Source organism: Hippocampus bargibanti, linkage group LG19 (assembly GCF_051943395.1).
Source record: "Hippocampus bargibanti isolate YZ-2025 linkage group LG19, ASM5194339v1, whole genome shotgun sequence".
Taxonomy (NCBI): domain Eukaryota; kingdom Metazoa; phylum Chordata; class Actinopteri; order Syngnathiformes; family Syngnathidae; genus Hippocampus; species Hippocampus bargibanti.
In genome coordinates, this window is record NC_142752.1 from 1,323,157 (window position 1) to 1,348,990 (window position 25,834).

The window sequence follows — 25,834 nt, forward strand, 5'->3', positions numbered from 1 at the left end:
TTCTTCCACGTGTTTAAAAAAACAAAGACATTGTACATTATCATGTCAAAAAAGATATGACAATTTATTCATGTAGTCACAATGTAAAAAAAAAAACATACATTATAATGTTAAAAAAAGTATTATTTGTGTACTGTATTTTCCGGCGTATAAGGTGCCCCCCAAAAGCCTTGATTTTGACCCCTGGTCTTATACACAGGTGCGCCTTAAATACAGTCAGCGTAACCCCAGCCTCTATTGTAACCTGAAAATAATCATAATAATAATAATACATTTCATTTCTAAGCGCCTTTCAAAACTCTCAAGGTCACTTTACAATCACAGGATAAGTTTTGCAGTGGTTGAGCAGCAACATGCGCTTGCGTTCACTCAACCCTGAAGTAACACAAATACATCGAAAGCTAGCTAGCCAAAAGATAGACAGCTAGCTATATAACTAAAAGATAGCCAGCCAGATAGCTAGCTAGCCAGCCAGTTCGCAAATAGATAGCTATATAGCTGACTAGCTCGCTATTTATTAGCTATCAGTCTAGTTAGCTATTTATTAGCTATATAGCTATCTGGCTAGCTAGCTATCTAGCTAGCTATCTAACTTATTGGCCTGCTTGGCCACTACTGGCTGCAAATGATCACATGATATTCACGTGTGTCTTATATTTGGAAAACTTGGATATTCTGATATTTATATCTTATATTTGGAAAACTGTTTTCATCCATGATGTCACGGTGCGCCTCATATATGGAAAAAGTTTGAAAACGCATCATTCATTGGGGTAGCGGTGCGCCTTCTACTCCGCTGCGCCTTATACATGGGAACATACGGTAGTCACATTGTAAAAAAAAAAAATAATAATAAAAATGTAGCTGCATTTCGTTAATGGAAGAAAGTGTTTTTGCACAATTCTCAACAATAAGGCACACAAAAATATTTTCCACAAAAATAACCGTTTATTTTTTTTAACTTATTCACTGCCATTTACAAATTGATTCGGAAATTGAAAATGTGACGTTGAGCGCCATTCCCGAATTTGTTCCGTTTTTTGGTTTTCCATGCTTGGGTGCCGATGAAGCGCTGGCCATGACCTCTGGCAAAGTTTTTTTCCCTTCCATAAGAAGCAACATTTCCCGTTTTCCCATGTTTGCGCTTTGTTCCAGTTTTAGCTGTTGTTAAAGCGCAATAGAAACTAATTTGTATGTATTGTATTGTATTTTGTACAGCTGTCCCCATTTCAATCTCAGATAACTCCAGACCTACGTAATTTAGGAATTAACTCTTTTTTTTTTCTGATGAAAGAAGAGAGTCTGCGGTTGCTAACGCTATATTAAATGTTTATGTAGTCCTAAAACCCAATACTCTGTCGGTCCTGGAATTCAAGTGACAATGACAAAAACCCTGGCACTGGAGTGGACACATCTTTGCACATCATCTGGCAGTGAATGAGTTAATCTTGTAAATGCGTCGTCGTCATTTTTAAACCAAAAATTGCACGCTCCTCCTCTCACCTCAAGAACTTTTATGGTCTTCTGCACCATCCCGAGAAGGTGCTGATGATGATGACGACGCGGAGGCTTTGGCGAGGGGCGCCAGGTTGGGCGTAGATCCCGACAAGTTGGCGCTGCGACGCTTGTGCTGTTGTCGACGGCGTTTGGCGCCACCGCGGCTCACCCTGTCCGGCCGGACCAGGACTCCGTAACCCGGATTGCATTGGAAGTAGGACTTGCCGCCCACCGAGCCGTCATTCTTTCCTGTTTCAACGATAGATGTGATTCCTCTAAAAGCAAGATGGGGTTGATGGTCTTTTTCCACTCACCTGCTGGGACCTCCAGTTCCACACCCACCCAGACGCCTCCGGCGAAGTCCGCGGGTCCCACGTAACGCACCACGCCGCTTTTGTTGCCTCCGACGGTGACAAATTGGCCTTCTTTCAACCAGTCGGGTAGAGAGACCGACGCGGTTACCTCTCCGCAGTCTAAGATGAGCTCCAAGGGCTCGGAGAGGTCGGACTCGGTTTGGACGTGCTCCACCTTGGACTCCCCGAGTAAACACTGGAAGGACTTGAGATCCGACGATTGGACTTTATGTATCTTGAAAGGCTTGACTGCTGATTTGGAGGATGGCTCGTTGGATTTTGCTGCAGAGTGGACCTCCTCACTGGACGGAGCTAAGGTAGCAGAACCCGAGCCAGAGTCCTTCAAATGAGATTTTTCCTGGAAACAAGATGGAGGATCACAATTCTTCAGCGGGACCGGAGGCGATTCAGATGACATCTGGGTGGAGACGGAAGCAGAAGCTTCAGGTTCTGGTTTGGATGGTTGGTTCTTCTCTTGAATTGCTTGACATGCTTGTTTCGGATTCATTTGAAGACGTTCAGGAGCTAAAGTCTTTGATTGTTGTTCTTGGACTAAAATTGAATTTGGCGGTGTCAGCACAACGTCGACTCTCTTTGATTCCATCGGGTCATGTTCGAAATGGACTGTCGTTGTCAGGGACGCTGCACGTGGACATGAGGTTTTGACTTCCTGAGCTACAAGAGATGCGGTTAGGTCCCCAAGACTCGGATTTAAGATGCCTGAGCTATCCGTTGGTTTGGACTGCGGCGTATTCTCCAAAGGTGCTTGGAAACCCTCCAGAGTTTGAGATCCGGAGCCACTCTCCGACGGTAAGTCTGAAAGCGGCGCCGTCCAAACGGAACCGCCGGACGCTTCGCAAAGCAACTCCTGGGTGGAGTCTTCTGTCTCTGGGATGATTGGCGGAGGGAGCGGCAAGGATCTGGGGCTCTCCTGGGACATGCCGGCAGGGATGCTTTCCTCACTCGCAACCTGAAAGCAGGACCACAACGACTCTTGTGAATTTTCTGACCTGAATGGTTAACTTGAGTCAACCATTTTGGTCTTGGTTCGTGCGTGGCTGAGTGTCGGTTGAATTGCTCGAGGGCAATGTCTGGACCCTCAAACTTACTTCCTGGCGTGTGGGGTTCATTCCCCCTTCCAGACTGGGGGACTGCACCAGGATACGAGGAACGTTCTGGAATATAGAAAGAGATAAATAATGATTGCTGTTTTCAAAAACATCTCCCATGAAAGACATAGAAGTCTGTTTGGGTTTCAATCATTACTTCTTAGCCACGAGTATAAGCTTCACCTGTTGTTCTACATGCTTTTTTAGCCCAAAAAACGACCATGTATAGTAAGGCGTTTTTTCCCCAAAAACGACCATGTATAGTAAGGCTTTTTTAGTGCAAAAAACGACCATGTATAGTAAGGCTTTTTAGCGCAAAAAACGACCATGTATAGTAAGGCTTTTTTAGCGCCAAAAACGGCCATGTATAGTAAGGCTTTTTTAGCGCAAAAAATGACCATGTATAGTAAGGCTTTTTTAGCGCAAAAAACGACCATGTATAGTAAGGCTTTTTTAGCGCCAAAAACGACCATGTATAGTAAGGCTTTTTTAGTGCCAAAAACGACCATGTATAGTAAGGCTTTTTAGCGCAAAAAACGACCATGTATAGTAAGGCTTTTTTAGCGCCAAAAACGGCCATGTATAGTAAGGCTTTTTTAGCGCAAAAAACGACCATGTATAGTAAGGCTTTTTTAGCGCCAAAAACGAACATGTATAGTAAGGCTTTTTTAGTGCAAAAAACGACCATGTATAGTAAGGCTTTTTTAGCGCCAAAAACGACCATGTATAGTAAGGCTTTTTTAGTGCAAAAAACGACCATGTATAGTAAGGCTTTTTTAGCGCCAAAAACGACCATGTATAGTAAGGCTTTTTTGGGCCAAAAAAGACCATGTATAGTAAGGCTTTTTAGTGGAAAAAACGAACATGTATAGTAAGGCTTTTTAGCGCAAAAAACGACCATGTATAGTAAGGCTTTTTTAGCGCCAAAAACGACCATGTATAGTAAGGCTTTTTTAGTGCCAAAAACGACCATGTATAGTAAGGCTTTTTAGCGGAAAAAACGACCATGTATAGTAAGGCTTTTTTAGCGCCAAAAACGGCCATGTATAGTAAGGCTTTTTTAGCGCAAAAAACGACCATGTATAGTAAGGCTTTTTTAGCGCCAAAAACGAACATGTATAGTAAGGCTTTTTTAGTGCAAAAAACGACCATGTATAGTAAGGCTTTTTTAGCGCCAAAAACGACCATGTATAGTAAGGCTTTTTTAGTGCAAAAAACGACCATGTATAGTAAGGCTTTTTTAGCGCCAAAAACGACCATGTAGAGTAAGGCTTTTTTGGGCCAAAAAAGACCATGTATAGTAAGGCTTTTTAGTGGAAAAAACGACCATGTATAGTAAGGCTTTTTAGCGCAAAAAACGACCATGTATAGTAAGGCTTTTTTAGCGCCAAAAACGACCATGTATAGTAAGGCTTTTTTAGCGCAAAAAACGACCATGTATAGTAAGGCTTTTTTAGCGCAAAAACGACCATGTATAGTAAGGCTTTTTTAGTGCAAAAAACGACCATGTATAGTAAGGCTTTTTTAGTGCAAAAAACGACCATGTATAGTAAGGCTTTTTTAGTGCAAAAAACGACCATGTATAGTAAGGCTTTTTTAGCGCAAAAAACGACCATGTATAGTAAGGCTTTTTTAGCGCCAAAAATGACCATGTATAGTAAGGCTTTTTTAACGTAAAAACGACCATGTATAGTAAGGCTTTTTTAACGTAAAAACGACCATGTATAGTAAGGCTTTTTTAGCGCAAAAAACGACCATGTATAGTAAGGCTTTTTTAGCGCCAAAAACGACCATGTATAGTAAGGCTTTTTTAACGTAAAAAAACGACCATGTATAGTAAGGCTTTTTAGCGCAAAAAACGACCATGTATAGTAAGGCTTTTCAGTGCAAAAAACGACCATGTATAGTAAGGCTTTTTTAGCGCAAAAAACGACCATGTATAAGTAAGGCTTTTTTAGCGCCAAAAACGACCATGTATAGTAAGGCTTTTTTAGCGCAAAAAACGACCATGTATAGTAAGGCTTTTTTAGCGCCAAAAATGACCATGTATAGTAAGGCTTTTTAGTGCAAAAAACGACCATGTATAGTAAGGCTTTTTTAGCGCAAAAAACGACCATGTATAATAAGGCTTTTCAGTGCAAAAAACGACCATGTATAGTAAGGCTTTTTTAGCGCCAAAAACGACCATGTATAGTAAGGCTTTTTTAGCGCAAAAAATGACCATGTATAGGAAGGCTTTTTTAGCGCAAAAAACGACCATGTATAGTAAGGCTTTTTTAGCGCCAAAAACGACCATGTATAGTAAGGCTTTTTTAGCGCCAAAAATGACCATGTATAGTAAGGCTTTTTAATGCAAAAAACGACCATGTATAGTAAGGCTTTTTTAGCGCCAAAAACGACCATGTATAGTAAGGCTTTTTTAGCGCAAAAAACGACCATGTATAGTAAGGCTTTTTTAGCGCCAAAAACGACCATGTATAGTAAGGCTTTTTAGTGCAAAAAACGACCATGTATAGTAAGGCTTTTTTACCGCAAAAAACGACCATGTATAGTAAGGCTTTTTTAGCGCCAAAAACGACCATGTATAGTAAGGCTTTTTTAACGTAAAAAACGACCATGTATAGTAAGGCTTTTTAGCGCAAAAAACGATCATGTATAGTAAGGCTTTTCAGTGCAAAAAACGACCATGTATAGTAAGGCTTTTTTAGCGCAAGAAACGACCATGTATAAGTAAGGCTTTTTTAGCGCCAAAAACGACCATGTATAGTAAGGCTTTTTTAGCGCAAAAAACGACCATGTATAGTAAGGCTTTTTTAGCGCCAAAAATGACCATGTATAGTAAGGCTTTTTAGTGCAAAAAACGACCATGTATAGTAAGGCTTTTTTAGCGCAAAAAACGACCATGTATAATAAGGCTTTTCAGTGCAAAAAACGACCATGTATAGTAAGGCTTTTTTAGCGCCAAAAACGACCATGTATAGTAAGGCTTTTTTAGCGCAAAAAATGACCATGTATAGTAAGGCTTTTTTAGCGCAAAAAACGACCATGTATAGTAAGGCTTTTTTAGCGCCAAAAACGACCATGTATAGTAAGGCTTTTTTAGCGCCAAAAATGACCATGTATAGTAAGGCTTTTTAATGCAAAAAACGACCATGTATAGTAAGGCTTTTTTAGCGCCAAAAACGACCATGTATAGTAAGGCTTTTTTAGCGCAAAAAACGACCATGTATAGTAAGGCTTTTTTAGCGCCAAAAACGACCATGTATAGTAAGGCTTTTTAGTGCAAAAAACGACCATGTATAGTAAGGCTTTTTTACCGCAAAAAACGACCATGTATAGTAAGGCTTTTTTAGCGCCAAAAACGACCATGTATAGTAAGGCTTTTTTAGCGCAAAAAACGACCATGTATAGTAAGGCTTTTTTAGCGGCAAAAACGACCATGTATAGTAAGGCTTTTTTAGCGCCAAAAATGACCACGTATAGTAAGGCTTTTTAGTGCAAAAAACGACCACGTATAGTAAGGCTTTTTTAGCCCCAAAAACGACAATGTATAGTAAGGCTTTTTAGTGCAAAAAACGACCATGTATAGTAAGGCTTTTAAGCGCCAAAAACGACCATGTATAGTAAGGCTTTTAAGCGCCAAAAATGACAATGTATAGTAAGGCTTTTTAGTGGAAAAAACGACCATGTATAGTAAGGCTTTTTTAGCGCAAAAAAATGACCATGTATAGTAAGGCTTTTTAGTGCAAAAAACGACCATGTATAGTAAGGCTTTTTTAGCGAAAAAAACGACCATGTATAGTAAGGCTTTTTTAGCGCCAAAAACGACCATGTATAGTAAGGCTTTTAAGTGCCAAAAATGACAATGTATAGTAAGGCTTTTTAGTGGAAAAAACGACCATGTATAGTAAGGCGTTTTTAGCGCAAAAAAATGACCATGTATAGTAAGGCTTTTTAGTGGAAAAAACGACCATGTATAGTAAGGCTTTTTTAGCGCAAAAAATGACCATGTATAGTAAGGCTTTTTTAGCGCAAAAAACGACCATGTATAGTAAGGCTTTTTAGTGCAAAAAACAACCATGTATAGTAAGGCTTTTTTAGCGCAAAAAACGACCATGTATAGTAAGGCTTTTTTAGCGCCAAAAACGACCATGTTATAGTAAGGCTTTTTTAGCGCCAAAAACGACCATGTTATAGTAAGGCTTTTTTAGCGCCAAGAACGACCATGTATAGTAAGGCTTTTTAGTGGAAAAAACGACCATGTATAGTAAGGCTTTTTTAGCGCAAAAAATGACCATGTATAGTAAGGCTTTTTTAGCGCAAAAAATGACCATGTATAGTAAGGCTTTTTTAGCGCCAAAAACGACCATGTATAGTAAGGCTTTTTTAGCGCAAAAAACGACCATGTATAGTAAGGCTTTTTTAGCGCCAAAAACGACCATGTATAGTAAGGCTTTTAAGCGCCAAAAACGACCATGTATAGTAAGGCTTTTAAGCGCCAAAAATGACAATGTATAGTAAGGCTTTTTAGTGGAAAAAACGACCATGTATAGTAAGGCTTTTTTAGCGCAAAAAAATGACCATGTATAGTAAGGCTTTTTAGTGCAAAAAACGACCATGTATAGTAAGGCTTTTTTAGCGAAAAAAACGACCATGTATAGTAAGGCTTTTTTAGCGCCAAAAACGACCATGTATAGTAAGGCTTTTAAGCGCCAAAAATGACAATGTATAGTAAGGCTTTTTAGTGGAAAAAACGACCATGTATAGTAAGGCTTTTTTAGCGCAAAAAAATGACCATGTATAGTAAGGCTTTTTAGTGCAAAAAACGACCATGTATAGTAAGGCTTTTTTAGCGAAAAAAACGACCATGTATAGTAAGGCTTTTTTAGCGCCAAAAACGACCATGTATAGTAAGGCTTTTAAGTGCCAAAAATGACAATGTATAGTAAGGCTTTTTAGTGGAAAAAACGACCATGTATAGTAAGGCGTTTTTAGCGCAAAAAAATGACCATGTATAGTAAGGCTTTTTAGTGGAAAAAACGACCATGTATAGTAAGGCTTTTTTAGCGCAAAAAATGACCATGTATAGTAAGGCTTTTTTAGCGCAAAAAACGACCATGTATAGTAAGGCTTTTTAGTGCAAAAAACAACCATGTATAGTAAGGCTTTTTTAGCGCAAAAAACGACCATGTATAGTAAGGCTTTTTTAGCGCCAAAAACGACCATGTTATAGTAAGGCTTTTTTAGCGCCAAAAACGACCATGTTATAGTAAGGCTTTTTTAGCGCCAAGAACGACCATGTATAGTAAGGCTTTTTAGTGGAAAAAACGACCATGTATAGTAAGGCTTTTTTAGCGCAAAAAATGACCATGTATAGTAAGGCTTTTTTAGCGCAAAAAACGACCATGTATAGTAAGGCTTTTTTAGCGCCAAAAACGACCATGTATAGTAAGGCTTTTTTAGCGCAAAAAACGACCATGTATAGTAAGGCTTTTTTAGCGCCAAAAACGACCATGTATAGTAAGGCTTTTTAGTGCAAAAAACGACCATGTATAGTAAGGCTTTTTTACCGCAAAAAACGACCATGTATAGTAAGGCTTTTTTAGCGCCAAAAACGACCATGTATAGTAAGGCTTTTTTAGCGCCAAAAATGACCATGTATAGTAAGGCTTTTTAGTGCAAAAAACGACCATGTATAGTAAGGCTTTTTTAGCGCCAAAAACGACCATGTATAGTAAGGCTTTTTTACCGCAAAAAACGACCATGTATAGTAAGGCTTTTTTAGCGCCAAAAACGACCATGTATAGTAAGGCTTTTTTAGCGCCAAAAATGACCATGTATAGTAAGGCTTTTTAGTGCAAAAAACGACCATGTATAGTAAGGCTTTTTTAGCGCCAAAAACGACCATGTATAGTAAGGCTTTTTTAGCCCCAAAAACGACCATGTATAGTAAGGCTTTTAGTGCAAAAAACGACCATGTATAGTAAGGCTTTTTTAGCGCAAAAAACGACCATGTATAGTAAGGCTTTTTTAGCACCAAAAATGACCATGTATAGTAAGGCTTTTTTAGCGCAAAAAACGACCATGTATAGTAAGGCTTTTTTAGCGCCAAAAATGACCATGTATAGTAAGGCTTTTTTAGCGCAAAAAACGACCATGTATAGTAAGGCTTTTTAGCGCAAAAAAACGACCATGTATAGTAAGGCTTTTTAGCGCAAAAAAACGACCATGTATAGTAAGGCTTTTTTAGCGCCAAAAACGACCATGTATAGTAAGGCTTTTTTAGCGCCAAAAATGACCATGTATAGTAAGGCTTTTTAATGCAAAAAACGACCATGTATAGTAAGGCTTTTTTAGTGCAAAAAAACGACCATGTATAGTAAGGCTTTTTTACCGCAAAAAACGACCATGTATAGTAAGGCTTTTTTAGCGCCAAAAACGACCATGTATAGTAAGGCTTTTTTAGCGCCAAAAATGACCATGTATAGTAAGGCTTTTTAGCGCCAAAAACGACCATGTATAGTAAGGCTTTTTTAGTGCCAAAAACGACCATGTATAGTCAGGCTTTTTTAGCGGCAAAAACGACCATGTATAGTAAGGCTTTTTTAGCGCCAAAAATGACCATGTATAGTAAGGCTTTTTTAGCGCAAAAAAACGACCATGTATAGTAAGGCTTTTAGTGCAAAAAACGACCATGTATAGTAAGGCTTTTTTAGCGCAAAAAATGACCATGTATAGTAAGGCTTTTTTAGTGCAAAAAACGACCATGTATAGTAAGGCTTTTTTAGCGCCAAAAACGACCATGTATAGTAAGGCTTTTTTAGCGCCAAAAACGACCATGTATAGTAAGGCTTTTTTAGCGGCAAAAACGACCATGTATAGTAAGGCTTTTTTAGCGCCAAAAATGACCATGTATAGTAAGGCTTTTTTAGCGCAAAAAAACGACCATGTATAGTAAGGCTTTTAGTGCAAAAAACGACCATGTATAGTAAGGCTTTTTTAGCGCAAAAAATGACCATGTATAGTAAGGCTTTTTTAGCGCAAAAAACGACCATGTATAGTAAGGCTTTTTTAGCGCCAAAAATGACCATGTATAGTAAGGCTTTTTAGTGCAAAAAACGACCATGTATAGTAAGGCTTTTTTAGCGCAAAAAACGACCATGTATAGTAAGGCTTTTAAGTGCCAAAAATGACCATGTATAGTAAGGCTTTTAAGTGCCAAAAACGACCATGTATAGTAAGGCTTTTTAGTGCAAAAAACGACCATGTATAGTAAGGCTTTTTTAGCGCAAAAAAATGACCATGTATAGTAAGGCTTTTTTAGCGCAAAAAAACGACCATGTATAGTAAGGCTTTTTTAGCGCAAAAAATGACCATGTATAGTAAGGCTTTTTTAGCGCCAAAAACGACCATGTATAGTAAGGCTTTTTTAGCGCCAAAAACGACCATGTATAGTAAGGCTTTTTAGTGCAAAAAATGACCATGTATAGTAAGGCTTTTTAGTGCAAAAAACGACCATGTATAGTAAGGCTTTTTTAGCGCTAAAAAACGACCATGTATAGTAAGGCTTTTTTAGCGCAAAAAAACGACCATGTATAGTACAGTGTTTTTAGTGCAAAAAACGACCATGTATAGTACAGTGTTTTTAGTGCAAAAAACGACCATGTATAGTAAGGCTTTTTAGTGCAAAAAACGACCATGTATAGTAAGGCTTTTTTAGCGCAAAAAAACGACCATGTATAGTACAGTGTTTTTAGTGCAAAAAACGACCATGTAAAGTAAGGCTTTTTTAGCGCCAAAAACGACCATGTATAGTAAGGCTTTTTAGTGCAAAAAACGACCATGTATAGTAAGGCTTTTTTACCGCAAAAAACGACCATGTATAGTAAGGCTTTTTTAGCGCCAAAAACGACCATGTATAGTAAGGCTTTTTTAGCGCCAAAAATGACCATGTATAGTAAGGCTTTTTAGTGCAAAAAACGACCATGTATAGTAAGGCTTTTTTAGCGCCAAAAACGACCATGTATAGTAAGGCTTTTTTAGCGCCAAAAATGACCATGTATAGTAAGGCTTTTTAGTGCAAAAAACGACCATGTATAGTAAGGCTTTTTTAGCCCCAAAAACGACCATGTATAGTAAGGCTTTTAGTGCAAAAAACGACCATGTATAGTAAGGCTTTTTTAGCGCAAAAAACGACCATGTATAGTAAGGCTTTTTTAGCGCAAAAAACGACCATGTATAGTAAGGCTTTTAAGTGCCAAAAATGACCATGTATAGTAAGGCTTTTAAGTGCCAAAAACGACCATGTATAGTAAGGCTTTTTAGTGCAAAAAACGACCATGTATAGTAAGGCTTTTTTAGCGCAAAAAAATGACCATGTATAGTAAGGCTTTTTTAGCGCAAAAAACGACCATGTATAGTAAGGCTTTTTTAGCGCAAAAAATGACCATGTATAGTAAGGCTTTTTTAGCGCCAAAAACGACCATGTATAGTAAGGCTTTTTTAGCGCCAAAAACGACCATGTATAGTAAGGCTTTTTAGTGCAAAAAATGACCATGTATAGTAAGGCTTTTTAGTGCAAAAAACGACCATGTATAGTAAGGCTTTTTTAGCGCTAAAAAACGACCATGTATAGTAAGGCTTTTTTAGCGCAAAAAAACGACCATGTATAGTACAGTGTTTTTAGTGCAAAAAACGACCATGTATAGTACAGTGTTTTTAGTGCAAAAAACGACCATGTATAGTAAGGCTTTTTAGTGCAAAAAACGACCATGTATAGTAAGGCTTTTTTAGCGCAAAAAAACGACCATGTATAGTACAGTGTTTTTAGTGCAAAAAACGACCATGTAAAGTAAGGCTTTTTTAGCGCCAAAAACGACCATGTATAGTAAGGCTTTTTAGTGCAAAAAACGACCATGTATAGTAAGGCTTTTTTAGCGCAAAAAACGACCATGTATAGTAAGGCTTTTTTAGCGCCAAAAATGACCATGTATAGTAAGGCTTTTTTAGCGCAAAAAACGACCATGTATAGTAAGGCTTTTTAGCGCAAAAAAACGACCATGTATAGTAAGGCTTTTTAGCGCAAAAAAACGACCATGTATAGTAAGGCTTTTTTAGCGCCAAAAACGACCATGTATAGTAAGGCTTTTTTAGCGCCAAAAATGACCATGTATAGTAAGGCTTTTTAATGCAAAAAACGACCATGTATAGTAAGGCTTTTTTAGTGCAAAAAAACGACCATGTATAGTAAGGCTTTTTTACCGCAAAAAACGACCATGTATAGTAAGGCTTTTTTAGCGCCAAAAACGACCATGTATAGTAAGGCTTTTTTAGTGCCAAAAACGACCATGTATAGTCAGGCTTTTTTAGCGGCAAAAACGACCATGTATAGTAAGGCTTTTTTAGCGCCAAAAATGACCATGTATAGTAAGGCTTTTTTAGCGCAAAAAAACGACCATGTATAGTAAGGCTTTTAGTGCAAAAAACGACCATGTATGGTAAGGCTTTTTTAGCGCAAAAAATGACCATGTATAGTAAGGCTTTTTTAGTGCAAAAAACGACCATGTATAGTAAGGCTTTTTTAGCGCCAAAAACGACCATGTATAGTAAGGCTTTTTTAGCGCCAAAAACGACCATGTATAGTAAGGCTTTTTTAGCGGCAAAAACGACCATGTATAGTAAGGCTTTTTTAGCGCCAAAAATGACCATGTATAGTAAGGCTTTTTTAGCGCAAAAAAACGACCATGTATAGTAAGGCTTTTAGTGCAAAAAACGACCATGTATAGTAAGGCTTTTTTAGCGCAAAAAATGACCATGTATAGTAAGGCTTTTTTAGCGCAAAAAACGACCATGTATAGTAAGGCTTTTTTAGCGCCAAAAATGACCATGTATAGTAAGGCTTTTTAGTGCAAAAAACGACCATGTATAGTAAGGCTTTTTTAGCGCAAAAAACGACCATGTATAGTAAGGCTTTTAAGTGCCAAAAATGACCATGTATAGTAAGGCTTTTAAGTGCCAAAAACGACCATGTATAGTAAGGCTTTTTAGTGCAAAAAACGACCATGTATAGTAAGGCTTTTTTAGCGCAAAAAATGACCATGTATAGTAAGGCTTTTTTAGCGCAAAAAACGACCATGTATAGTAAGGCTTTTTTAGCGCAAAAAATGACCATGTATAGTAAGGCTTTTTTAGCGCCAAAAACGACCATGTATAGTAAGGCTTTTTTAGCGCCAAAAACGACCATGTATAGTAAGGCTTTTTAGTGCAAAAAATGACCATGTATAGTAAGGCTTTTTAGTGCAAAAAACGACCATGTATAGTAAGGCTTTTTTAGCGCTAAAAAACGACCATGTATAGTAAGGCTTTTTTAGCGCAAAAAAACGACCATGTATAGTACAGTGTTTTTAGTGCAAAAAACGACCATGTATAGTAAGGCTTTTTAGTGCAAAAAACGACCATGTATAGTAAGGCTTTTTTAGCGCAAAAAAACGACCATGTATAGTACAGTGTTTTTAGTGCAAAAAACGACCATGTAAAGTAAGGCTTTTTTAGCGCCAAAAACGACCATGTATAGTAAGGCTTTTTAGTGCAAAAATCGACCATGTATAGTACAGTGTTTTTAGTGCAAAAAACGACCATGTATAGTAAGGCTTTTTTAGCGCCAAAAACGACCATGTATAGTATGGCTTTTTTAGCGCAAAAAACGACCATGTATAGTAAGGCTTTTTTAACGTAAAAAACGACCATGTATAGTAAGGCTTTTTAGCGGCAAAAACGACCATGTATAGTAAGGCTTTTTTAGCGCCAAAAATGACCATGTATAGTAAGGCTTTTTAGTGCAAAAAACGACCATGTATAGTAAGGCTTTTTTAGCCCCAAAAACGACCATGTATAGTAAGGCTTTTAGTGCAAAAAACGACCATGTATAGTAAGGCTTTTTAGTGCAAAAAACGACCATGTATAGTAAGGCTTTTTTAGCGCCAAAAATGACCATGTATAGTAAGGCTTTTTTAACGTAAAAAACGACCATGTATAGTAAGGCTTTTTTAGCGCCAAAAACGACCATGTATAGTATGGCTTTTTTAGCGCAAAAAACGACCATGTATAGTAAGGCTTTTTTAGCGCCAAAAATGACCATGTATAGTAAGGCTTTTTAGTGCAAAAAACGACCATGTATAGTACAGTGTTTTTAGTGCAAAAAACGACCATGTATAGTAAGGCTTTTTAGTGCAAAAAACGACCATGTATAGTACAGTGTTTTTGGTGCAAAAAACGACCATGTATAGTACAGTGTTTTTAGTGCCAAAAACGACCATGTATAGTAAGGCTTTTTTAGCGCCAAAAACGACCATGTATAGTAAGGCTTTTTTAGCGCAAAAAAACGACCATGTATAGTACAGTGTTTTTAGTGCAAAAAACGACCATGTATAGTACAGTGTTTTTAGTGCAAAAAAACGACCATGTATAGTAAGGCTTTTTAGTGCAAAAAACGACCATGTATAGTACAGTGTTTTTAGTGCAAAAAACGACCATGTATAGTACAGTGTTTTTGGTGCAAAAAACGACCATGTATAGTACAGTGTTTTTAGTGCCAAAAACGACCATGTATAGTAAGGCTTTTTAGCGCAAAAAACGACCATGTATAGTAAGGCTTTTTTAGCGCCAAAAACGACCATGTATAGTAAGGCTTTTTTAGCGCAAAAAAACGACCATGTATAGTACAGTGTTTTTAGTGCAAAAAAACGACCATGTATAGTAAGGCTTTTTAGTGCAAAAAACGACCATGTATAGTAAGGCTTTTTTAGCGCAAAAAAACGACCATGTATAGTAAGGCTTTTTTAGCGCAAAAAAACGACCATGTATAGTACAGTGTTTTTAGTGCAAAAAACGACCATGTATAGTACAGTGTTTTTAGTGCAAAAAACGACCATGTATAGTAAGGCTTTTTAGTGCAAAAAACGACCATGTATAGTAAGGCTTTTTTAGCGCAAAAAAAACGACCATCTATAGTACAGTGTTTTTAGTGCAAAAAACGACCATGTATAGTAAGGCTTTTTAGTGCAAAAAACGACCATGTATAGTAAGGCTTTTTTAGCGCAAAAAACGACCATGTATAGTACAGTGTTTTTTAGTGCAAAAAACGACCATGTATAGTAAGGCTTTTTAGTGCAAAAAACGACCATGTATAGTAAGGCTTTTTTAGCGCAAAAAACGACCATGTATAGTAAGGCTTTTTAGTGCAAAAAACGACCATGTATAGTAAGGCTTTTTTAGCGCAAAAAAACGACCATGTAAAGTAAGGCTTTTTAGCCCCAAACAAGAACAGCTAAAAACACCTTACTTAATTTTGGGTGAGACTTGAACCTGCTTTGGCTGCAGCGCAAACAAGGGCGTATACCTCTACACTACCAGTACCTATGACTTCCCGTTCCCTTCAGTCATAGTAAAGAACAACTAGTGAGGGTCTTACATAAAAAAATTGCAACGCCTTTAACATGTTTTTTTAAGAATGTTGAGCAGGATTTGATCCCTTGCGGTCTGCAGGGAAAGCCAGCGAATGTACCTCTCCACCACCAGCAACTGTGATTTACTGTGGAAATGTTGTCATTTTTGACCACAACATGGTCGTTTTTTGCGCTAAAAAAGCCTTACTATACATGGTCGTTTTTTGCACTAAAAACACTGTACTATACATGGTCGTTTTTTGCGCTAAAAAAGCCTTACTATACATGGTCGTTTTTTGCGCTAAAAAAGCCTTACTATACATGGTCGTTTTTGGCGCTAAAAAAGCCTTACTATACATGGTCGTTTTTTTGCGCTAAAAAGCCTTACTATACATGGTCGTTTTTTGCACTAAAAACACTGTACTATACATGGTCGTTTTTTGCGCTAAAAAAGCCTTACTATACATGGTCGTTTTTGGCGCTAAAAAAGCCTTACTATACATGGTCGTTTTTTGCACTAAAAAAGCCTTACTATACATGGTCATTTTTTGCGCTAAAAACACTGTACTATACATGGTCGTTTTTTGCACTAAAAAGCCTTACTATACATGGTCGTTTTTTGCACTAAAAAACAGTGTACTATACATGGTCGTTTTTTGCACTAAAAACACTGTACTATACATGGTCGTTTTTGGCGCTAAAAAAGCCTTACTATACATGGTCGTTTTTTGCACTAAAAACACTGTACTATACATGGTCGTTTTTTGCACTAAAAACACTGAAGCCTTACTATACATGGTCGTTTTTTACGTTAAAAAAGCCTTACTATACATGGTCGTTTTTTGCACTAAAAAGCCTTACTATACATGGTCGTTTTTTACGTTAAAAAAGCCTTACTATACATGGTCGTTTTTTGCACTAAAAAGCCTTACTATACATGGTCGTTTTTTACGTTAAAAAAGCCTTACTATACATGGTCGTTTTTTACGTTAAAAAAGCCTTACTATACATGGTCGTTTTTTACGTTAAAAAAGCCTTACTATACATGGTCGTTTTTTGCACTAAAAAGCCTTACTATACATGGTCGTTTTTTACGTTAAAAAAGCCTTACTATACATGGTCGTTTTTTACGTTAAAAAAGCCTTACTATACATGGTCGTTTTTTACGTTAAAAAAGCCTTACTATACATGGTCGTTTTTTGCACTAAAAAGCCTTACTATACATGGTCATTTTTGGCGCTAAAAAAGCCTTACTATACATGGTCGTTTTTTACGTTAAAAAAGCCTTACTATACATGGTCGTTTTTTACGTTAAAAAAGCCTTACTATACATGGTCGTTTTTTGCGCTAAAAAAGCCTTACTATACATGGTCATTTTTGGCGCTAAAAAGCCTTACTATACATGGTCATTTTTGGCGCTAAAAAGCCTTACTATACATGGTCGTTTTTTACGTTAAAAAAGCCTTACTATACATGGTCGTTTTTTACGTTAAAAAAGCCTTACTATACATGGTCGTTTTTTTAGTTAAAAAAGCCTTACTATACATGGTCGTTTTTTGCACTAAAAAGCCTTACTATACATGGTCGTTTTTTGCGCTAAAAAGCCTTACTATACATGGTCGTTTTTTGCGCTAAAAAGCCATGGTCGTTTTTTGCACTAAAAAGCCTTACTATTTACTATAACATGGTCGTTTTTTACGTTAAAAAAGCCTTACTATACATGGTCGTTTTTTGCGCTAAAAAAGCCTTACTATACATGGTCGTTTTTTGCGCTAAAAAGCCTTACTATACATGGTCGTTTTTTGCGCTAAAAAAGCCTTACTATACATGGTCGTTTTTTGCGCTAAAAAAGCCTTACTATACATGGTCGTTTTTTGCGCTAAAAAGCCTTACTATACATGGTCGTTTTTTACGTTAAAAAAGCCTTACTATACATGGTCGTATTTTACGTTAAAAAAGCCTTACTATACATGGTCATTTTTGGCGCTAAAAAAGCCTTACGATACATGGTCGTTTTTACATTAAAAAAGCCTTACTATACATGGTCGTTTTTTACGTTAAACACAAGCCTGTACTATACATGGTCGTTTTTTACGTTAAACAAAGCCTTACTATACATGGTCGTTTTTTGCGCTAAAAAACAGCCTTACTATCATGGTCGTTTTTTGCGCTAAAAAAGCCTTACTATACATGGTCGTTTTTTGCGCTAAAAAAGCCTTACTATACATGGTCGTTTTTTGCGCTAAAAAGCCTGTAACTATACATGGTCGCTTTTTTGCGTTAAAAAGCCTGTACTATACATGGTCGTTTTTTTACGTTATAAAAAAAGCACTTATATACATGGTCGTTTTTTTGCACTAAAAGCACTGTACTATACATGGTCATTTTTGGCGCCTAAAAAAGCCTTACTATACATGGTCGTTTTTCGCATTAAAAAAAGCCTTACTATACATGGTCGTTTTTTACGTTAAAAAAGCCTTACTATACATGGTCGTTTTTTACGTTAAACAAGCCTTACTATACATGGTCGTTTTTTTACGTTAAAAAAGCCTTACTATACATGGTCGTTTTTTGCGCCTTAAGTCGTTTTTTACACGCCAGTAAGGCTTTTTTACTTACTATACATGGTCGTTTTTTACGTTAAAAAAGCCTTACTATACATGGTCGTTTTTTGCACGCTAAAAAAGCGTTTTTTTACGCTAAAAAAGACCTTATATACATGGTCGTTTTTTACTAAAAAAGCCTTACTATACATGGTCGTTTTTGGCGTTAAAAAAGCCTTACTATACATGCGTTTTTTAGCGTTAAAAAAGCCTTACTATACATGGTCGTTTTTTGCGCCTAAAAAGCCTTACTATACATGGTGCGCTAAAAAAGCCTTACTATACATGGTCGTTTTTTGCGTTTAAAAAAGCCTTACTATACATGGTTTTTTGCATGGCTAAAAAAGCCTTACTATACATGGTCGTTTTTTGCACTAAAAAAGCCTTACTATACATGGTTTTTTGCGCTACTATACATGGTCGTTTTTTGCGCTTACTATACTATAAAAAAAGCCTTACTATACATGGTCGTTTTTTGCACTAAAAACACTGTACTATACATGGTCGTTTTTTGCGCGCCTTACTATACATGGTCGTTTTTTGCGCTAAAAAGCCTTACTATACATGGTCGTTTTTTGCACTAAAAAAGCCTTACTATACATGGTTTTTTACGTTAAAAAAGCCTTACTATACATGGTCGTTTTTTGCGCTAAAAAAGCCTTACTATACATGGTCGTTTTTTAAAAAAGCGCCACTATATATTAAAAAAGCCTTACTATACATGGTCGTTTTTTGCGCTAAAAAAAGCCTTACTATACATGGTCGTTTTTGTTGCGCTAAAAAAGCCTTACTATACATGGTCGTTTTTTGCACTAAAAACACTGCCTTACTATACATGGTCGTTTTTTGCGCTAAAAAAAGCCTTACTATACATGGTCGTTTTTTGCGCTAAAAAGCCTTACTATACATGGTCGTTTTTTGCACTAAAAAGCCTTACTATACATGGTCGTTTTTTGCACTAAAAAACAGTTACTATACATGGTCGTTTTTTGCACTAAAAAAAGCCTTACTATACATGGTCGTTTTTGGCGCTAAAAAAGCCTTACTATACATGGTCGTTTTTTGCACTAAAAACACTGTACTATACATGGTCGTTTTTTGCACTAAAAACACTGTACTATACATGGTCGTTTTTTGCACTAAAAAGCCTTACTATACATGGTCGTTTTTTGCACTAAAAAACACTGTACTATACATGGTCGTTTTTTACGTTAAAAAAGCCTTACTATACATGGTCGTTTTTTGCGCTAAAAAAGCCTTACTATACATGGTCGTTTTTTACGTTAAAAAAGCCTTACTATACATGGTCGTTTTTTACGTTAAAAAAGCCTTACTATACATGGTCGTTTTTTACGTTAAAAAAGCCTTACTATACATGGTCGTTTTTTGCACTAAAAAAGCCTTACTATACATGGTCGTTTTTTACGTTAAAAAAGCCTTACTATACATGGTCGTTTTTTACGTTAAAAAAGCCTTACTATACATGGTCGTTTTTTACGTTAAAAAAGCCTTACTATACATGGTCGTTTTTTGCACTAAAAAGCCTTACTATACATGGTCGTTTTTTACGTTAAAAAAGCCTTACTATACATGGTCGTTTTTTGCACTAAAAAGCCTTACTATACATGGTCGTTTTTTACGTTAAAAAAGCCTTACTATACATGGTCGTTTTTTACGTTAAAAAAGCCTTACTATACATGGTCGTTTTTTTACGTTAAAAAAGCCTTACTATACATGGTCGTTTTTTGCACTAAAAAGCCTTACTATACATGGTCGTTTTTTACGTTAAAAAAGCCTTACTATACATGGTCGTTTTTTACGTTAAAAAAGCCTTACTATACATGGTCGTTTTTTACGTTAAAAAAGCCTTACTATACATGGTCGTTTTTTGCACTAAAAAGCCTTACTATACATGGTCATTTTTGGCGCTAAAAAAGCCTTACTATACATGGTCGTTTTTACGTTAAAAAAGCCTTACTATACATGGTCGTTTTTTACGTTAAAAAAGCCTTACTATACATGGTCGTTTTTTGCGCTAAAAAAGCCTTACTATACATGGTCATTTTTGGCGCTAAAAAGCCTTACTATACATGGTCATTTTTGGCGCTAAAAAGCCTTACTATACATGGTCGTTTTTTACGTTAAAAAAGCCTTACTATACATGGTCGTTTTTTACGTTAAAAAAGCCTTACTATACATGGTCGTTTTTTACGTTAAAAAAGCCTTACTATACATGGTCGTTTTTTGCACTAAAAAGCCTTACTATACATGGTCGTTTTTTGCGCTAAAAAGCCTTACTATACATGGTCGTTTTTTGCGCTAAAAAGCCTTACTATAAATGGTCGTTTTTTCCGTTAAAAAAGCCTTACTATACATGGTCGTTTTTTGCGCTAAAAAAGCCTTACTATACATGGTCGTTTTTTGCGCTAAAAAGCCTTACTATACATGGTCGTTTTTTGCGCTAAAAAAGCCTTACTATACATGGTCGTTTTTTGCGCTAAAAAAGCCTTACTATACATGGTCGTTTTTTGCGCTAAAAAGCCTTACTATACATGGTCGTTTTTTACGTTAAAAAAGCCTTACTATACATGGTCGTATTTTACGTTAAAAAAGCCTTACTATACATGGTCATTTTTGGCGCTAAAAAAGCCTTACGATACATGGTCGTTTTTACATTAAAAAAGCCTTACTATACATGGTCGTTTTTTACGTTAAACAAGCCTTACTATACATGGTCGTTTTTTACGTTAAACAAGCCTTACTATACATGGTCGTTTTTTTGCGCTAAAAAAGCCTTACTATACATGGTCGTTTTTTGCGCTAAAAAAGCCTTACTATACATGGTCGTTTTTTGCGCTAAAAAAGCCTTACTATACATGGTCGTTTTTTGCGCTAAAAAGCCTTACTATACATGGTCGTTTTTTACGTTAAAAAAGCCTTACTATACATGGTCGTTTTTTACGTTAAAAAAGCCTTACTATACATGGTCGTTTTTTGCACTAAAAAGCCTTACTATACATGGTCATTTTTGGCGCTAAAAAAGCCTTACGATACATGGTCGTTTTTACATTAAAAAAGCCTTACTATACATGGTCGTTTTTTACGTTAAAAAAGCCTTACTATACATGGTCGTTTTTTTACGTTAAAAAAGCCTTACTATACATGGTCGTTTTTTACGTTAAAAAAGCCTTACTATACATGGTCGTTTTTTGCGCTAAAAAGCCTTACTATACATGGTCGTTTTTTACGTTAAAAAAGCCTTACTATACATGGTCGTTTTTTACGTTAAAAAAGCCTTACTATACATGGTCGTTTTTTGCGCTAAAAAAGCCTTACTATACATGGTCGTTTTTTGCGCTAAAAAGCCTTACTATACATGGTCGTTTTTTACGTTAAAAAAAGCCTTACTATACATGGTCGTTTTTTACATTAAAAAAGCCTTACTATACATGGTCGTTTTTTGCGCTAAAAAGCCTTACTATACATGGTCGTTTTTTACGTTAAAAAAGCCTTACTATACATGGTCGTTTTTTACGTTAAAAAAGCCTTACTATACATGGTCGTTTTTTACGTTAAAAAAGCCTTACTATACATGGTCGTTTTTTGCACTAAAAAGCCTTACTATACATGGTCGTTTTTTACATTAAAAAAGCCTTACTATACATGGTCATTTTTGGCGCTAAAAAAGCCTTACTATACATGGTCGTTTTTACGTTAAAAAAGCCTTACTATACATGGTCGTTTTTTACGTTAAAAAAGCCTTACTATACATGGTCGTTTTTTGCGCTAAAAAAGCCTTACTATACATGGTCATTTTTGGCGCTAAAAAGCCTTACTATACATGGTCATTTTTGGCGCTAAAAAGCCTTACTATACATGGTCGTTTTTTACGTTAAAAAAGCCTTACTATACATGGTCGCCTTACTATACATGGTCGTCGTTTTTTTACGTTAAAAAAGCCTTACTATACATGGTCGTTTTTTACGTTAAAAAAGCCTTACTATACATGGTCGTTTTTTGCACTAAAAAGCCTTACTATACATGGTCGTTTTTTGCGCTAAAAAGCCTTACTATACATGGTCGTTTTTTGCGCTAAAAAAGCCTTACTATACATGGTCGTTTTTTGCGCTAAAAAGCCTTACTATACATGGTCGTTTTTTGCGCTAAAAAAGCCTTACTATACATGGTCGTTTTTTGCGCTAAAAAAGCCTTACTATACATGGTCGTTTTTTGCGCTAAAAAGCCTTACTATACATGGTCGTTTTTTACGTTAAAAAAGCCTTACTATACATGGTCGTATTTTACGTTAAAAAAGCCTTACTATACATGGTCGTTTTTTGCGTTAAAAAAGCCTTACTATACATGGTCATTTTTGGCGCTAAAAAAGCCTTACGATACATGGTCGTTTTTACATTAAAAAAGCCTTACTATACATGGTCGTTTTTTGCGTTAAAAAAGCCTTACTATACATGGTCATTTTTGGCGCTAAAAAAGCCTTACGATACATGGTCGTTTTTACATTAAAAAAGCCTTACTATACATGGTCGTATTTTACGTTAAAAAAGCCTTACTATACATGGTCATTTTTGGCGCTAAAAAAGCCTTACGATACATGGTCGTTTTTACATTAAAAAAGCCTTACTATACATGGTCGTTTTTTACGTTAAACAAGCCTTACTATACATGGTCGTTTTTTACGTTAAACAAGCCTTACTATACATGGTCGTTTTTTTGCGCTAAAAAAGCCTTACTATACATGGTCGTTTTTTGCGCTAAAAAGCCTTACTATACATGGTCGTTTTTTACGTTAAAAAAGCCTTACTATACATGGTCGTTTTTTACGTTAAAAAAGCCTTACTATACATGGTCGTTTTTTGCACTAAAAAGCCTTACTATACATGGTCATTTTTGGCGCTAAAAAAGCCTTACGATACATGGTCGTTTTTACATTAAAAAAGCCTTACTATACATGGTCGTTTTTTACGTTAAAAAAGCCTTACTATACATGGTCGTTTTTTTTACGTTAAAAAAGCCTTACTATACATGGTCGTTTTTTACGTTAAAAAAGCCTTACTATACATGGTCGTTTTTTGCGCTAAAAAGCCTTACTATACATGGTCGTTTTTTACGTTAAAAAAGCCTTACTATACATGGTCGTTTTTTACGTTAAAAAAGCCTTACTATACATGGTCGTTTTTTGCGCTAAAAAAGCCTTACTATACATGGTCGTTTTTTGCGCTAAAAAGCCTTACTATACATGGTCGTTTTTTACGTTAAAAAAAGCCTTACTATACATGGTCGTTTTTTACATTAAAAAAGCCTTACTATACATGGTCGTTTTTTGCGCTAAAAAGCCTTACTATACATGGTCGTTTTTTACGTTAAAAAAGCCTTACTATACATGGTCGTTTTTTACGTAAAAAAAGCCTTACTATACATGGTCGTTTTTTACGTTAAAAAAGCCTTACTATACATGGTCGTTTTTTGCACTAAAAAGCCTTACTATACATGGTCGTTTTTTACATTAAAAAAGCCTTACTATACATGGTCGTTTTTTGCGCTAAAAAGCCTTACTATACATGGTCGTTTTTTACGTTAAAAAAGCCTTACTATACATGGTCGTTTTTTACGTTAAAAAAGCCTTACTATACATGGTCGTTTTTTGCGCTAAAAAAGCCTTACTATACATGGTCGTTTTTTGCGCTAAAAAGCCTTACTATACATGGTCGTTTTTTACGTTAAAAAAGCCTTACTATACATGGTCGTTTTTTACGTTAAAAAAGCCTTACTATACATGGTCGTTTTTTGCGCTAAAAAGCCTTACTATACATGGTCGTTTTTTACGTTAAAAAAGCCTTACTATACATGGTCGTTTTTTGCGCTAAAAAAAGCCTTACTATACATGGTCGTTTTTTGCGCTAAAAAGCCTTACTATACATGGTCGTTTTTTACGTTAAAAAAGCCTTACTATACATGGTCGTTTTTTACGTTAAAAAAGCCTTACTATACATGGTCGTTTTTTGCGCTAAAAAAGCCTTACTATACATGGTCATTTTTTGCGCTAAAAAGCCTTACTATACATGGTCGTTTTTTGCGCTAAAAAAGCCTTACTATACATGGTCATTTTTGGCGCTAAAAAGCCTTACTATACATGGTCGTTTTTTACGTTAAAAAAGCCTTACTATACATGGTCGTTTTTTACGTTAAAAAAGCCTTACTATACATGGTCGTTTTTTACGTTAAAAAAGCCTTACTATACATGGTCGTTTTTTGCACTAAAAAGCCTTACTATACATGGTCGTTTTTTTACGTTAAAAAAGCCTTACTATACATGGTCGTTTTTTGCGCTAAAAAGCCTTACTATACATGGTCATTTTTGGCGCTAAAAAGCCTTACTATACATGGTCATTTTTGGCACTAAAAAGCCTTACTATACATGGTCGTTTTTTACGTTAAAAAAGCCTTACTATACATGGTCGTTTATTGCACTAAAAAGCCTTACTATACATGGTCGTTTTTTACGTTAAAAAAGCCTTACTATACATGGTCGTTTTTTGCACTAAAAAGCCTTACTATACATGGTCGTTTTTTACGTTAAAAAAGCCTTACTATACATGGTCGTTTTTTGCGCTAAAAAGCCTTACTATACATGGTCGTTTTTGGCGCTAAAAAAGCCTTACTATACATGGTCGTTTTTTGCACTAAAAAGCCTTACTATACATGGTCGTTTTTTTACGTTAAAAAAGCCTTACTATACATGGTCGTTTTTTACGTAAAAAAAGCCTTACTATACATGGTCGTTTTTTACGTTAAAAAAGCCTTACTATACATGGTCGTTTTTGCCGCTAAAAAAGCCTTACTATACATGGTCATTTTTGGCGCTAAAAAGCCTTACTATACATGGTCGTTTTTTACGTTAAAAAAGCCTTACTATACATGGTGTTTTTTTGCGCTAAAAAAGCCTTACTATACATGGTCATTTTTGGCGCTAAAAAGCCTTACTATACATGGTCATTTTTGGCGCTAAAAAAGCCTTACTATACATGGTCGTTTTTACGTTAAAAAAGCCTTACTATACATGGTCGTTTTTTGCGCTAAAAAGCCTTACTATACATGGTCGTTTTTTACGTTAAAAAAGCCTTACTATACATGGTCGTTTTTTGCGCTAAAAAGCCTTACTATACACGGTCGTTTTTTACGTTAAAAAAGCCTTACTATACATGGTCGTTTTTTGCACTAAAAAGCCTTACTATACATGGTCATTTTTGGCGCTAAAAAAGCCTTACTATACATGGTCGTTTTTACGTTAAAAAATCCTTACTATACATGGTCGTTTTTTGCGCTAAAAAAGCCTTACTATACATGGTCGTTTTTTGCGCTAAAAAGCCTTACTATACATGGTCGTTTTTTACGTTAAAAAAGCCTTACTATACATGGTCGTTTTTGCCGCTAAAAAGCCTTACTATACATGGTCGTTTTTTACGTTAAAAAAGCCTTACTATACATGGTCGTTTTTTACGTTAAAAAAGCCTTACTATACATGGTCGTTTTTTTGCGCTAAAAAGCCTTACTATACATGGTCGTTTTTTACGTTAAAAAAGCCTTACTATACATGGTCGTTTTTTACGTTAAAAAAGCCTTACTATACATGGTCGTTTTTTGCGCTAAAAAAGCCTTACTATACATGGTCGTTTTTTGCGCTAAAAAGCCTTACTATACATGGTCGTTTTTTACGTTAAAAAAGCCTTACTATACATGGTCGTTTTTTACGTTAAAAAAGCCTTACTATACATGGTCGTTTTTTGCGCTAAAAAGCCTTACTATACATG

At 36.1% G+C, this 25,834-nt stretch overlaps 1 protein-coding gene across 3 annotated transcripts in view; it reads right to left on the bottom strand.

The window, feature by feature from the left end:
- Positions 1–64: 64 nt before the first annotated feature.
- Positions 65–25,834, bottom strand: part of LOC148883493 (kinesin-like protein KIF13B) — a 61,476-nt gene continuing 35,706 nt past the window's right edge. For 2 of the 3 annotated variants that reach the window (XM_089022711.1, XM_089022713.1), the window contains 3 exons: positions 2,960–3,025; positions 1,812–2,820; positions 65–1,746 (listed from right to left, as the gene is read on the bottom strand). In XM_089022711.1, coding sequence (XP_088878837.1) covers positions 1,505–1,746; positions 1,812–2,820; positions 2,960–3,025 — 1,317 coding nt within the window. In that variant the 3' untranslated portion in view covers positions 65–1,504. The remainder of the gene's footprint in view (positions 1,747–1,811; positions 2,821–2,959; positions 3,026–25,834) is intronic. The other variant, XM_089022712.1, reaches the window with a different exon arrangement.